The sequence below is a fragment of the Cornus florida genome, unplaced genomic scaffold, assembly GCF_030987335.1.
Source record: "Cornus florida cultivar Cherokee Brave unplaced genomic scaffold, ASM3098733v1 CherokeeBrave_3.0.0_Hap2_Chr01, whole genome shotgun sequence".
In the NCBI taxonomy this organism is placed as follows: Eukaryota; Viridiplantae; Streptophyta; class Magnoliopsida; order Cornales; family Cornaceae; genus Cornus; species Cornus florida.
The window spans coordinates 105,340,728-105,355,476 of NW_026775571.1; the positions used below are offsets into that span (position 1 = coordinate 105,340,728).

At 36.7% G+C, this 14,749-nt stretch overlaps 1 protein-coding gene across 1 annotated transcript; it reads left to right on the forward strand.

Moving 5' to 3' along the window:
* Positions 1–200: 200 nt before the first annotated feature.
* Positions 201–9,903, forward strand: LOC132311749 (hydroxyproline O-galactosyltransferase GALT2). Its single transcript, XM_059809826.1, has 7 exons — positions 201–1,540; positions 2,908–3,140; positions 4,033–4,323; positions 8,679–8,807; positions 8,933–9,106; positions 9,299–9,406; positions 9,530–9,903. Exons 1-7 carry the CDS (start codon positions 634–636, stop codon positions 9,734–9,736), a joined length of 2,049 nt encoding a protein of 682 aa, XP_059665809.1. The 5' UTR covers positions 201–633; the 3' UTR covers positions 9,737–9,903.
* The last annotated feature ends 4,846 nt before the right edge of the window (positions 9,904–14,749 follow it).

A 14,749-nucleotide genomic window follows, 5' to 3' on the forward strand; every position in this document is an offset into this window, starting at 1 on the left:
TCTTACACCGTCATGGGCCATTATGCAAAATTGAGTCATTAATGCACAAAAATTAGTAGATTATTTTCCATTTTAGCACCAAAAGCAAATTTTAATTATTTTACTTTTCAGACCAAAAGTTCAGTTATTTTTCTCAAGAGGGTCACATACATACTCTTAATTGTACATACACTCTCGAATCCCCCCCCCCCCCCCCCCCCCCTCTCTCTCTCTCTCTATTCTGTGCTTTGCCTTTTGCTACCGTGCATTGCTTAAAGGCTAGGGTTCGTCGGGATCGAAGTTATCTGAAGACTTCTGGTGAAGTTTGTGGAACATTGCTAAATTAGGGTTCGTACAAGTTACAGTGAATTTGTTCTCATCAAGATTTGATTTTTGCTGTTTCGGTTTTGGATTTTTCATCTCAGTTTATGTTGTTGCATTGTGACAGTTTTGGTTGATTTATAATAGCTGATTTATTTGGTAGCCCATTTTTACTCTACAGTAGTGTGTTAATCTGAGTACATTTGGTGAATGCTGATCTCTCTACTGGGAGATTGAATTTGGGTCTGATATTTGTGATGCTTGTGACAAATGGGTTGTAGATATATTTGTTTTATGTAAAGAATTGAAGTTAATTGTGTAAGCTTTTAGAGGATGAAGAGGTTCAGAAGTGAACCTCTTAGCTTGAAGAGGTTAAAACTGTCGCATTTCTTGTTGGGTATAGCTGCATTGTACTTGATTTTTATCTCCGTCAAGTTCCCACATTTCTTGGAGATTGCGGCGGTGTTGAGTGATGATGATACTTATTTGGGTTCGGAAGGATCATCAGTTGGGGATGGAGAAGATGGAGATTTAAGCAAACCTTTTGTCAGTTCTGTTTATAGGGATACATTTCATAGGAGATTAGAAGATAAAGAAATCCAAAATGCGCCATTGAGGCCACAAAAGGAACCTTTAGGCGATGAAAAAACAGAGGCACGGCAAATAAAGCCTCTCCAGCATCGTTATGGTCGAATTACTGGTGCCATTATGAGGCGAAGAAATAGGACTAGTGATTTGTCAGTGTTGGAGAAAATGGCGGATGAGGCTTGGACATTAGGCTTGAAGGCATGGGAAGAAGTAGAAAAATTTGATGGAAAAGAGACTAGCCCGGGTTCTATACTTGAGGGGAAGCCCGAGTCATGCCCTTCATGGGTATCTATGAGTGGGGAAGAATTGGCAAGGAGAGACAGTGTCATGTTCCTTCCTTGTGGTCTTGCTGCGGGCTCTTCCATTACAGTGGTGGGTACGCCCCATTATGCTCATCAGGAGTTTGTACCCCAGCTTGCTAGAATGCGCAGTGGTGATACCTTGGTTAGGGTTTCACAATTTATGATTGAATTGCAAGGATTAAATTCTGTAGTTGGGGAGGATCCACCGAAGATTCTGCATCTGAATCCTCGATTAAGAGGGGATTGGAGCCGTCGGCCAGTCATTGAGCACAATACCTGCTATAGGATGCAATGGGGGACAGCTCAAAGATGTGATGGTTTAGCATCCAAGAACGATGATGACATGCTTGGTAAGGGTTTACTTTTTTTTTTTTGATTTATCCTTTATTTTCATATCCATTTCCCCTTCCACCTCCTCCTTTACTCTTCTTTTGGCACTAAGATTTGCCTTATGTATAATAATGTGAGGCGTGGGTTATGTAGGATCGGTTTATCAACCACTTGATTAATTTTGAACAGAATTAAAATTTTCTGTTAAAGCTTTAACTTCTAGAATTGGAGCATTGTTGCCTTGGTACTATTATTACAAGGAAATTGCAAAAGAGCATAGAAACTTCTATACTTATATACAGTTTATAATAAAGACATCATTGTGGTTTTGATAGACATTTGGCTAATAGTTCTAAACTTTGTGGTTATATTATGTATCCCTATTTCAGAAATGATAAGTATTCTTTAGATTTAAAATTTTGTTGAACTTGGTTCTGAGTGTTTACTGAGGTTTAATTTCCTAAGTTAACTTATGTGTATGCTTTACTGTATGGACTTTCTATGAACCGACCAGCAATATTTTAGAGAAATGGAAATAGAGAGAGAAAAAAATATGAAGCATAACTTTTTAGAAACTGATGTGTTCTCCAAGAGTCTCAAATTTTTCCTTACATGTCAAAATGTTAGAAGCTAAGTTTGCTGACTGTTTGTTTGGCCCACATTTGTGTTACTTTTAAAATTGGACATTGTGTGTGAGGTTTTGAGCTTTTATTGTATCTTAACTGAGGAGTGTTCTTTTCTTCTTCTTATTGCTTTAAATTTTCAGGTTAACGGCTTTGTCATTTCTCCTGTGTCTGTGGCTTTTCAAATGCTTGAAATTGCTGATAAATTTAGGTTTAGTATGCTTCTTTCACGCGTGAATGATTGAATATTAGGATTATGTCTCTGTGCCAGTCTAGCTGTTCTGATTGCATGCTTGCATCACTGCATTAAATGACAAGGCTTAAAGGGGTATGTCTTGCCTCTGTCACATGAAGGTCTTGAAGTCTATTGATGTGGTAATATCCCAAATATTCATGTGACTCCTTTTTCCTTTTATCCTTTCATCCAGATAGCTTGTGCCCATTGCAATTCTGTTACAGACTTGAAACTTGTTGTTCAAGCTCCTCGTCCAACCTTAATTTATATATGTTTTTCTTGCTTATAGATGCTGTTGCTTTTGCTGAATGGTGCTGACCATTTTATTTTTGTCCTATGTTCATGTTCTTTCTGAAGGATGTTGCACTGTTAGACACTCCTTAGAAACTCTAACTCTTTTTCTATCATGTAAATGTTAGTCTGCATTTCTAGTAGCTCATATCTTCCTTTTTTTTCTTTCCATCCTTCTCAGTCCTGCTCCATGGCTTTCGAGTTTTACCATATTCCTAATTTATGTTGTATTTGGCAGTTGATGGATATTTGAGATGTGAAAAATGGATGCGGAATAATGCTGTAGATTCAAAAGAATCCAAGACAACCTCTTGGTTCAGGAGATTCATTGGGCGTGCGCAGAAACCAAAAGTGACTTGGCCATTTCCTTTTGTGGAGGGTAGATTGTTTGTCTTGACTGTGCGAGCTGGTGTTGATGGATACCATATAAATGTTGGGGGTCGCCATGTTACTTCATTCCCATATCGGACGGTATGTTCCTTGAGATTTGGAAAGTGTTGTTATTTGAGATTTGGGAAGTGTTATGGACAGGTTAACCCGAGTTTTGGATGGGTATGGCCAGTCCTTTTGTTGCTTGAGTTGGGTTTGCATTGAAAATTATTAAACTGACACCATTTCAGTTTGGGCTAGGGCCGGGGTGTTGAACAAGTCAAGCTCAACTCGAACCTGGCCTTATATTACTAGTATTATTATTGAAATAGCAATCAGATTCTAACCCGAGTCTAACACGTCCAACCTAGCCAACCCAATCCTAACCCGAGCTTAGAAAAATATGCTTGCATTGGGTTGGGGCTTGAATTGAGGGTTTTATACCCCGGCTTAATGCCTCAACTGGCCCACCTACCTGAGTTGCAACCCTACCAGAATATCAGAATGACAACTCTATTAACTCTGTCAAATTTTAGAGTCTATCTATGGCCTTCCCTGATCATTCAATGTGTAATTTTTAGTTATGTACCAAGTGGAAAAATCAAATGATTTGAACCATCTAATCTATGAACTTCTTTAGAGTGGTTTGAGATGAATGATGTGAACTGTAAAAGAAATGTAAATCACATTGCCAATATTTGCTGCTTAATGATTTTCTTGTTATTGTTCCCCTTATGAAGAAAGGTCTTTCATGCGTGTTAGGTTTTTGAGAATGGCATTGTCAAAATTGCTTATGGTTGAGAGTTCCTCTTTTAGTTTCTTTTGCATTGTCTTCTCAATTAATGTTGCTTATAGACTTTTAAGTGTATTTACACACCTTTAATGTCTAAATGATATAATCTCTTGTTCAACTGCATGCCATTGTCTTGTTATCAATTGTTTGCTGCAATGAGTATGGAAATGTGTTCTTGACCATAGCTTACCATTTCTTCAGGGTTTCACACTTGAAGATGCAACGGGATTGCAGATTAAAGGTGATGTGGATGTTCATTCAGTTTATGCTACTTCCCTCCCAACTTCTCATCCAAGTTTCTCTCCCCAAAGAGTATTGGAAATGTCTACAAAGTGGAAAGCTCGTCCTTTGTCCAAAAGTCCTATTCGACTTTTTGTTGGGGTTCTCTCTGCTACCAATCACTTTGCGGAACGTATGGCAGTTAGAAAAACTTGGATGCAATCTTCAGCAATCAAGTCCTCAACTGTAGTAGTTCGTTTCTTTGTTGCATTGGTAAGGTTCCCAAATCATTTTTCACATTAAAAATTTAGATAATTTTATATATTTAAAAAGTGAGGAAAGACAAAAATGTTGGTTCCTTGCAACTTGTGTGTATTGGTTCGTTAAAAAAATGTTTCAGTTTTTCAACTTTATGTGATGATATTTTGGTAAGTAAAAGTTTTACGAGGAAGAACCAGAGAGTGCATCCATATACACTGGAAGTATGTAAAAAGGTATCAATATTCAATACAAAGCTTTTTTTTTTTTGATAAATAAAATTTTATAGAAGCGCTCAAAAGGGGAGAGGAACCCAAGAGAAAAACACAAGACCACAAAGGGCCTCTAAGCCTTCAGAGAGGCCAAAAAATCAACAATCTCCTCTAATGATCTATGATCTCTCCCTGAAACCCAACAAAAAGGAGTGGAAAGAATCGAGAATTTAAGCACCGAAATCAACATTTGCTTCCCAGCAAAATATCTCTTATTCCTCTTAAGCCAAATACACCACCACACACAGAGCGGCGTAGCCCTCCATGCATCTTGCATGTGAGCCCCCACAAGGCAACCTCTCCAGGCCTCAATCAATCCTCTAGCGGATCCAGGCATAACCCAAAGAAGCCCAAATAAGCCAATCATCAAATCCCAGCACTCTCTAGCCATAGAGCAATGAATGAGAAGGTGATCCACTGTTTCCTCATCACGGAGACACATATAGCAACGATTGACCACCACCTGGTTTCTCCTTCTCAAGTTATCCTGGGTTAAGATCCTTCCCAGAACAGAGGTCCATGCAAAGAAAGCCACCTTGAGAGGAGCCTTAGAGCGCCAAACAGACTTCCAAGGAAAGCTAGATCTAGGATCAACCGAGAGACACCTGGAGAAAGATCTCACCTCAAAACGCCTCTGAGAGTTGGCAACCCAAGACCAACTATCCGAATCCTCAAAGCTTTAACTCTACAAAAGGACGCAACAACAAAGTTGTTCTCCCTGTGACCCACCAAAAAAAAAGTCAGAGAGAGAGAGGTCAACTATACAAATATTGGGGAGGGTAAGACCAACTAGGCACAATGCAGCCCACCATCAAGCACTTCCCAGAGGTACAATGGGCCACCTGCCATACTACTCTCCTCCTCCTCCTACACTCCACCGCCCCAGCGCATAGGTTTTTAGCTTATCTGGCGTCACAATGAACCCCAAATAAAGCAAACAAGGGGGCTTGCAAATCCTTCACTACTAGACAATGCAACAGTAAATGACCTACTGATTCTTCATACTATTTTACACATTCAACACCAATTGACTATGGGAAGTCTCTCATCCTAAGGATGTACATAATCGAAATCTTTCCCAGGTAGTACCATCCAACCAAAAACTGTTTTTGTGTGCCATACCACCTCCCAAGGAAAAGCTGAACCTAGAGTGACTTATAGAAATATTTCACCTTGTACTCACCCCTATGCAATCCCACAGCTTCCTTGCCTTGTAAAGTAACGTAGTGTACAAAGCGCCAAAGCAAGCATGGAATATCTCCCAATTCACAATCTTGTAGAGGTTTTATGGAATTATACGTCCCACACTGCCCCCGTCTTTGTGAAATGAATGCAGCCTGCCACCAAGGCCTGCTCACCATAATGGCGAGGGGTCGTTGGAGGAACTGTGAAGCGAGCCTTTAGCACATCAATGATCAAATAGAAATCTAACTTGGTTACCACCTTCCACCAGATCTTGTACTTTCAACAATTTCATTCCACCCTTTCCAAATGATATTCTACACTCCCACTCCATATGAAATCTGAACATCTCTATAATACCAATCCCCTATTTTTGTTTCCATACTGCCCCTTCCCTACCCTCCATTATAAACTGCATCTCTCCAATTTATCAAATAATTAAATAAATAAACTGCATCTCTCCATCCCAAATATCCACAATTATTACCTCATAAGAACTTGACTGAACGATCAAAGATTTAGGATACTAGGCACTTCCACTTACGTTAGTGAAGAAACCATCTTCTGTTCAACCAGATTGCATTAGAACTCATTCCATAAACCTCTCCAAAGAGATTCCAATTGCAGCTTTGCTAGTCTTTTAGCAATGGAAACAGGAATGGGGATAAGGACGTGAAGTAAGTATATAGATTAAATGAGGTGTTTCCGGTTAGAAAAGGTGAGCGTGCTCCTCTTCCACAGAAGACTCCTAATTTGCCTACCTCCTCTTAAACCGTTTTATAAATGCATCCCAAACATTGATGGTTTGAATGAACAACAAGTAGGACCCAAGTAGCTAGAAGGCCTTTTCCCCTTCGACATATATTTGTGATTTAGATTATACCTCTTAACATTTAGAGTTAAATTCTATTATACAATTATTAGACTACCACGCATTATGGCATAGAAAGTTAGATGATTAAGAAACATATTCATATACAAGTGTGGTCGAAAGATGGATGTTGTGATGGATGTGTGATAAGACAATAAAGGTAGAAATGATTAAATTTGTGAGACAATTGAAGTACCACTTTTCTCGGAGATAAAATGAGAATGAATTGACTAAGATGGTTTTGCCATGTGAAGCAAAGACCAATAGCTACATTAGTATAGAAGTCTAATGTGGCTCTTTTTTTACTCAGATTGGCTTGGTCTGGAATTTTTCAACCTCGGTTTATTACGAGTCAAACCCAAACCCATTCTATATGGCTATTGGTAATAGTATAATTATTGAAATACTAGCAATCGAGCCTAACCCAAGATTGGCTTGACAAACTTGAACCTAACTTTATTAACCCGAGTCTAACCTGGTCTTAGAAAATATATTTGGGGGTTGACTTGCTGGGCTGGGCTTGGACTTAGATTAAGGAGTTTATACCTCAGGTTGACTTGGGTTGACCCCCGCAATCTGCTTAAGCTTTCCAAGTTGCACCTTCTAGTAGTGAGGGTGATGATGGAGGCAAGGGAATACAAAATTAACATGGGTTGGATATAAATAGAGAGTGGTTTATCTGGAATCAGTGCTTTAGTTGGGGGTAAATGGAATCAGGGCTTTAGTTAGGGCTAAATGGATTCATACAACTTACCCGAAATATTGGAATAAATTTTGTTTAGTGAATTGTGTAAACAAAGAATTTCATTTTAGTTAGACCACAAAAAAAGGTTGCATATTGTTTAAAATGTCAGGTTTCTTAGAGCTTGCCCTCTTGGTTTTCACTGCAAGTGTTCGTATATGAATTTCTGGGTGTTGCCCATAGAGTCTGTGCCGAGTGGCTGCAGCAGAGTTTCCTTCTTCTTGTTTAATCAAATTATTGTGAAAATTCCGCTGTACAACTAGATAATGTATGCTACCTAATTTAAAATATTACCAAAAATTATTGTTTGATATTTGCACCTTTGACTGAAGAAGCTTGCAAAGAATGAGTCGAAAAAGTACTGTTTTCTGAAGCATCATAATGATGTTATACGATGTTTTCTATTCTATTTTTTTTTTTTCCCAATGTATTTAATGCTAATTGATAGAAACCAGTGTGTTCTTAATATTTCTCATTGTTTTATAAAACTCAAATTTGTGGAACCAGCTATATCCATTTAAAAAAATTCTTTTAGCAGATTTTCTTGCCTCTCTCCCTCTCACACTACGCGTGAAACTATGTATGTATATATGTATTTATGTATGTATGTATATGGAATGCCTAATTACTCCTATTTGCTCTTATGCATCTCCATCAAATCATAATCCTGTCTCAATCAATTTCGATCGATCATGGTAGGCATTCTCATCCACATAAACAGGGGCCTTCAGCACAAACCATGGCATGCATGCAAGCACACTCATGCCATATGCATGCCTTTGCGCCCTATATGGATGTTCACATATATATACATATATATTGCTTTTCCTTTTATTGGGTGAATTTTACTTCTTTCTCATGCCATTTCCTGTACTTTTTCCCAAACTAGTAATCAAAGCACAATAACAAACCAAATCTTTCTATTATAAATAATGATAAGAGTTGTAACTTGTAAGTCTGCAATCTGATTTACAATATTTTTCTTTACTCCTTTTCTCCATTCGAGATTGCTCTTTATGATCTCAATTCTTACGTGGAATATTTATATGCTTCTATATTTTTAATTGTTATGTATAAACATGGAATGCAAAGTTCATGTGGTGCACATGTGAAATGCATGTAATAACCTAAAAGAAAAGAATGATTTAAATTGCTTATATTTTATGATTATACAATCAAAATTCGTCTCACCTTTTTGTTTATGTTTGTAACATGCCTCTATGACTCATATTTTTAGTCATTTTATTATTATTGTCTTGTAATTATTTCATTTGGGGTCACTCATCAAAAAGATCATATGTAGAATCCAAGGAAGGAGGTGAATGCAGTGCTGAAGAAGGAAGCTGCTTACTTTGGTGATATTGTGATTTTGCCATTTATGGATCGCTATGAGTTAGTGGTTCTTAAAACTATTGCCATTTGTGAATATGGGGTAAGTTCATTTTCATTATTCAGTCTTATTTAATTCTGCCTGAGAATGATCTTTATTTTCCGAACAATCAATTTAGTTGGCTTAGTTGTATTTGATTCCTTACATAGCAAACCTTCACCATGCAGGTTCAAAATGTGACAGCTGCCTACATTATGAAATGCGATGACGACACTTTTATTAGGGTGGACACTGTCTTGAAAGAAATTCAAGGCGTCTCTTCTAAAAGGTCTCTGTATATGGGCAATCTCAACCTCTTGCATCGACCTCTTAGAAGTGGGAAATGGGCAGTAACTTATGAGGTATGGAAGTTGCATTCATAATTTAGATATACGAGGACACGGAATTCTGTTCTTATCCTTTGAGTTACTGAAACTATTTCGAATGCTATATCAATTCAATGCTTACTTAAATAGAGAACACTAATCTCTGTGGTAGATGCATGTTATTTTTCTTTCCCTCTATATCTAAAGGATGAATATTTAATGTAACAGGAGTGGCCAGAAGCAGTATATCCTCCTTATGCCAATGGGCCTGGATATATAATTTCGAGTGATATAGCTAAATTTATTATCTCTCAACATGTCAATCGAAGATTAAGGGTTTGTAACACGAGAAACATTGTCCATTTATATCACCCAGTGAGAAGGGATAAGCTGTACAGCTGCCTTCTGTCCAAACCGATTAGGTCTTACTGAAACACATTGTTCCATTGTTGTTCACAGCTTTTCAAGATGGAGGATGTGAGCATGGGGATGTGGGTTGAGCAGTTCAACAGCTCTACGCCCGTCCAGTACTCCCACAACTGGAAGTTTTGTCAGTATGGGTGCATGGAAGACTATTACACCGCACATTACCAGTCCCCGAGACAAATGATCTGCCTGTGGGACAATTTGGTAAGAGGTCGGGCACATTGCTGCAACTTTAGATGACAAAAGAGCTACTCATTGCCCAATTATATTGGAACTCGATTTGTACCATTTTACTCTTAGAATTTTCACCCCATTATTGAGTTTTGTCCATATAAGAGGGGTTTGATTAAGTTGTGGGCATCATTTTGTGAGATTCAATTGTTTTTGTGGTTCTTTCTGGTCATGGCCAGTATTATGTGCTCTTCCTCTGGCTTGGCGTGAAATTGATACAGAAACAAGTAAAAACGTATATTGTGAGATGTGCAATTAGTACAAGACAGAAAAGACACCTTGTCTGAGAAGGGATGCTATTCCAGTTTTTCTGATAAGGTGTAACGGTGTGAGTGATTGCCACCGAAAAACTTAAACTAGGTGATGACAATACCCCTATTAAATTTAATTGAGAAATTAGCATGAGTAGGGAAATGCAGGCTATTGATTGGTAGATGGGATATAAATTAAATATATAATTATTTATTTGGATACATTTTGATCCCACCTTAGAATCATTCCAACAAAAGTAGATATCAATCATCATTTTTTAAGGATTCAACATTCATTATGTATGAGATATGTTTTTTTATTTGCAGACCGTCTATATATATATATATATAACAATACCCCTATTACTATTATTGTTGTTTAATATGGCCCTCTCATACAATTCTACGATCGCTCGGATCAGTGGATCACTGTCCCCCAAAAGCAAGGAGTCTAATGGCGTACAAGTGGGTTGTCAAAGAGAACCACATGGGCCAACTAAGTGAGGTGGCCCACATGATTGGGCCCAAATAATATCACACTGATTGACAACAATGCCGTTTTGTACTTATATGCGGACTTGGTAAAAATAATTGATGCATCGGGAAGAACCACGTAAGTGAAACTCTCAATTTATGTTGATGGGACAAGAAATTGAGAATTTTTATTTAAAATAACACATCCACTTACAAGAGTATGCATATGCCCGTAAATTAATACTTTCAGTAATTTTTAAAGTACCAAACTTTGACATTTTGCCGAGAACTTACATCTCTCCTGCACTATTAAGTACCATCCTTGTCACTATGGTTACCATACCCAAGCATGGGCCTTACTCGACCAATGCTCCATTTTTTTTTTCTCCATAACCAAGTGGCCCACGATGGTGAGATTAGCCTGGTGCTTCCGCAGAAAAATTTACAATACACGGAGGGTATTAATGCAATGTGTCATCAATGCTCCATTTTTTATTTTCTCCATAACAAGTGGCCTACGATGGTGACTTCTGCACAAAAATTTACAATACACTGAGAGTATTAATGTAAAGTGTCATTACTCACAAACATATGTCACATTCTAACTCACATAAAGTGAGAACATGAAAGTGATAAAATTTAAATGATACGCAAAAAGCATAAGAGCGCGTTGGCATAGCTTAAGAGGAAAAGGGTATTCAAAATAAGAAAGAGATTGTAAGACTTAAGTCACACCATGAAACAATCGGCCAATAGATTATTCAGGCATGGAGATCTGAACAAGTCTCGGATGTGTGAAGTGGTTCGACTCATGACCCAAAGGTAGTGGCGGAGCCAATTAAGGCCTAGGGGGACACGTGCCCCCTGACCTGGCCTGCCTTACAGAATATATATAGTTAGTTTATATATATATTTTTTAATTTTATCAATTTTAATTTCAAAACTTTACCCTTCCCCTTAGATCAAAACTTTTCCTTTGAGATTTTGTTTGGTGATGGATTTCATATACATTTGATATAGCAATCTACTGATTTAGCCAATATTTTATGAAAAATGATTCGTGTATTGATGGACTTCATATACTTTGATATAGCAACCTGCGATTCATGTTTTATATTAAACCTTTGAGTGCCTTAACTCTTCCTTCTTGGGTTTCCTTTGTATTGACAATTGGTTTGGGAAACTAAATTTTGGTCACGTGGACAAACAGTATCAGAAGCTTTTGGGTTAAATCTGGCATTTTTCTTCTCTTATGCCTCTTCCTATTCTAAGAATTGAAATGTGAATGGTAATTTGTTGTGGTCACTGTCAGGAATTGTATTGTGCTCACCAAACCCCATTTTTTTAAAACAGTATGCACGTATTGACAGATTTGACACCCAAACAAACACACAGGTATAGACTTCTCTAGATTCTTCGGCGATTGAACCTATCTACGTAAGCGATTCTATCTTCCATTTCCAGAAAGCTAAAACAATCCATTAACTGGGGTGGGGCAGTAGAGGAGGACGAAAGAGCCCAGAAAGTCAGACATAGAACAGACATTGGATTCAATTCCTCGAGAGTTGGAAATTAGGGGACTATATTTGGAATTTCGTATATGGTTACGAGTCAGTGCGCCGATCATCTAAGAGTAGGTTTTGATTTGAAGTCCAATTATAAACACAATAAACGTGATACCGTGTTCCAGTAAGCAACCAATGACATGTAAGGATTATGCAAATGACCAATGACCAATGACCAATGACCCAGCGGCGGAGTCAGAATTTTATAATTGAGGGTCCAACTTATAATTAATATAAGATTATTTTAAATCATATATATATTCAAGGACAGATTCAAAATTGTATAATAGGTTGGGCTAATTTATTATGGGTTGAGATAGTAGGAGTAAAACTACTACTTCTCCTTCTTCCTTTTTATTTTTTTTTATTTTACTTGTCTTGGACCTTTCATATATATAAAAACAAAAAAAAGGAAAGAAGAATATGTATTATCTGCTCTGGCTACTGTGGAGTAACAGCACTAAACGCACATGTCACACATTTTACTTGTCTTGGTCCTTTCATATATATAAAAAACAAAAAAAAAAGGAAAGAAGAATATGTCCAAGTAAATTTAGAAATGGAGTGAAGGGGGGAAACATGAAGTGATTGAGACGCCTGGTATGGGCAAAAAGTCTAAAGCTGAAGCATTTAGACCTCTGGTCTCGATTTAGGTCACATGTTTCAGAATTTTAACCACACCTTTTATTTATTTATTGTCCTATCAAGACTCTGTAAAATGCAACAGAGTCTGGAGGTCCTATCAAGTCTCTGTAGTCATTGCTTAGACCGGCCAGTTCTGTGAGACACCCCAACTTAGAGGAACCCATTATGTGAAGGTGACAAGGGAAGAGCCTTAAGACCCATGTTTTCCTCCTCCAATGGCACTAAAGATTCATTGATGATTTGGGTTATTTTTATTTTTTATTTTTAGATGAATCTCTTAATTTGCAAGTTTACAACAATTAAACTTATACTTTCTTCACATCCAAATATCAAGTTACTTTAATCGATCAATTTTTAGAACTACCATATATATTCAATTGGACTACACTGAGGCTCTTAACTTGGTTTAATTTTGGCAATTTTACGACTTGTTTTACATTATCTTATTTCAACTATTATATCTTTGTAGGTTATAATTAGGATGGTTATTCGGGATTATGATTGCCATTACTTTTTTTGATGCCGCTAAATATTATCTTACCACTGTATATGGCTCATGAAGAAGTTGTATGTAAGACAGAGACTAAAACAGAGCAAAATGGTATGAAGAATTTTTGTTTTATATTGGTTAACATGAAGAAGTTGCATGGAAGAGAGAGACTACAACAGAGCAAGAAGATATGAATAATTTTTGTTTTATTTTGGTTAAATAAAGATATAAGGTATGAATCATGTACTTCATTGGCCCTTTTGTTACTTCTATTTGGCATAGCCTTTTGACTTGCTAAACCACTTTTCCTACTATGAATGTGTTCTTAAAAATTTGTATATGGTTAATTTTTGTATAAAACCATGATTTGGAATTGGTTATATATATATATATATATATGATGTTAATGGTTAGTTGTAAGTTATTTTGGTTATGATGTTATTTTTGATTTTTTTAGGGTTTGCTTTTGTTGGGTCCTTGCAAGGCATATTGTAGTAGTAGTAGTAGGATAAAAAAAAAAAATTAGGGCTGATCACGGATCGGATCGGTTCGGTTTAGGGATAAAGTTCAATCCAATCCGGTCCCCATGGATTGGTGAAATTTGAAACCGAATCGATCCGTGGGGACTTTCAATTCGAACCAAATCAATCCGTGAAATAACGAATCGGATCGATTTGGTTTTTACGGATCGAGCTTTTCAAACAGCCTAATATGATTACACTTTATGACCCATTAAAATCTCAAATTAGTAATTAGAAACGTGTAACTAACTTTTCAACATATATCAGCACAAACTTAAATTAGCTAATAATAAAATAAAGTTATAAATCATCCAAAAGTGAAATTAATATTACAGTATCAAATATAAATTATCCAAATTAGACAAAACAAAACACTTAAATAGTAAAAAGAAGGATTGTACTCAGTGTTTTGTTTTGTTCTATTTGGATAATTTATTTATATATATATATATATATATATTAAATAATGAATTCAAAAAATAGAAATACAATAAGTATATATATAGTTATATATATAATATATTAATATATAATTAAGGTAACGGATCGGTTCGGTTAACGGATATAATCGGTTTTTCTAGGGCAATTCATTAATCGAACCGCTCTATGTTTTTAAACCAACACCGAACCATAAAATCTGAAAACCGCACCGAACCACACAGATTGAATTAGTTGAGATGGATTGACAGATTATTTGTTCACCCTGATAAAAATGTAAAACAAAACCTTGTATTTTGACGCAGTACCACTCTAACAAAGCTATCTATTTATCTTAAATTAAAATTCTTCACTTCTCAATTTACTTAAAAAAAAATAAAAAAAAAATACTGAGAGCTCTGATTAAAAGTAATATCACGTGTCAAAATATTCGGGGATTTTGTAGAATTTGTGGTGGTGACTTGAGCTTGCCAGGCTGCCCAAAGACAATGCTATAAATTCTCCAATTCTGGCTCACTTGGCAACCAGCACTATCAACTCTCTTATCCCATAGCCATAGTTCAGTTCTTTGTAGCCTAAAAACCACACCATAGATACTTGATCCAGATGGGTTCACAACAAAACATTTTCACCAAAAC

Bases quoted from the DNA above. Each gene is read 5' to 3' on its own strand.
- LOC132311749 (XM_059809826.1), top strand. From the start codon at position 634: ATGAAGAGGTTCAGAAGTGAACCTCTTAGCTTGAAGAGGTTAAAACTG. The intron at 9,107-9,298 runs GTATGGAAGTTG...TTAATGTAACAG, and splicing joins AATGGGCAGTAACTTATGAG to GAGTGGCCAGAAGCAGTATA. The intron at 9,407-9,529 runs GTTTGTAACACG...TGTTGTTCACAG, and splicing joins ATGTCAATCGAAGATTAAGG to CTTTTCAAGATGGAGGATGT.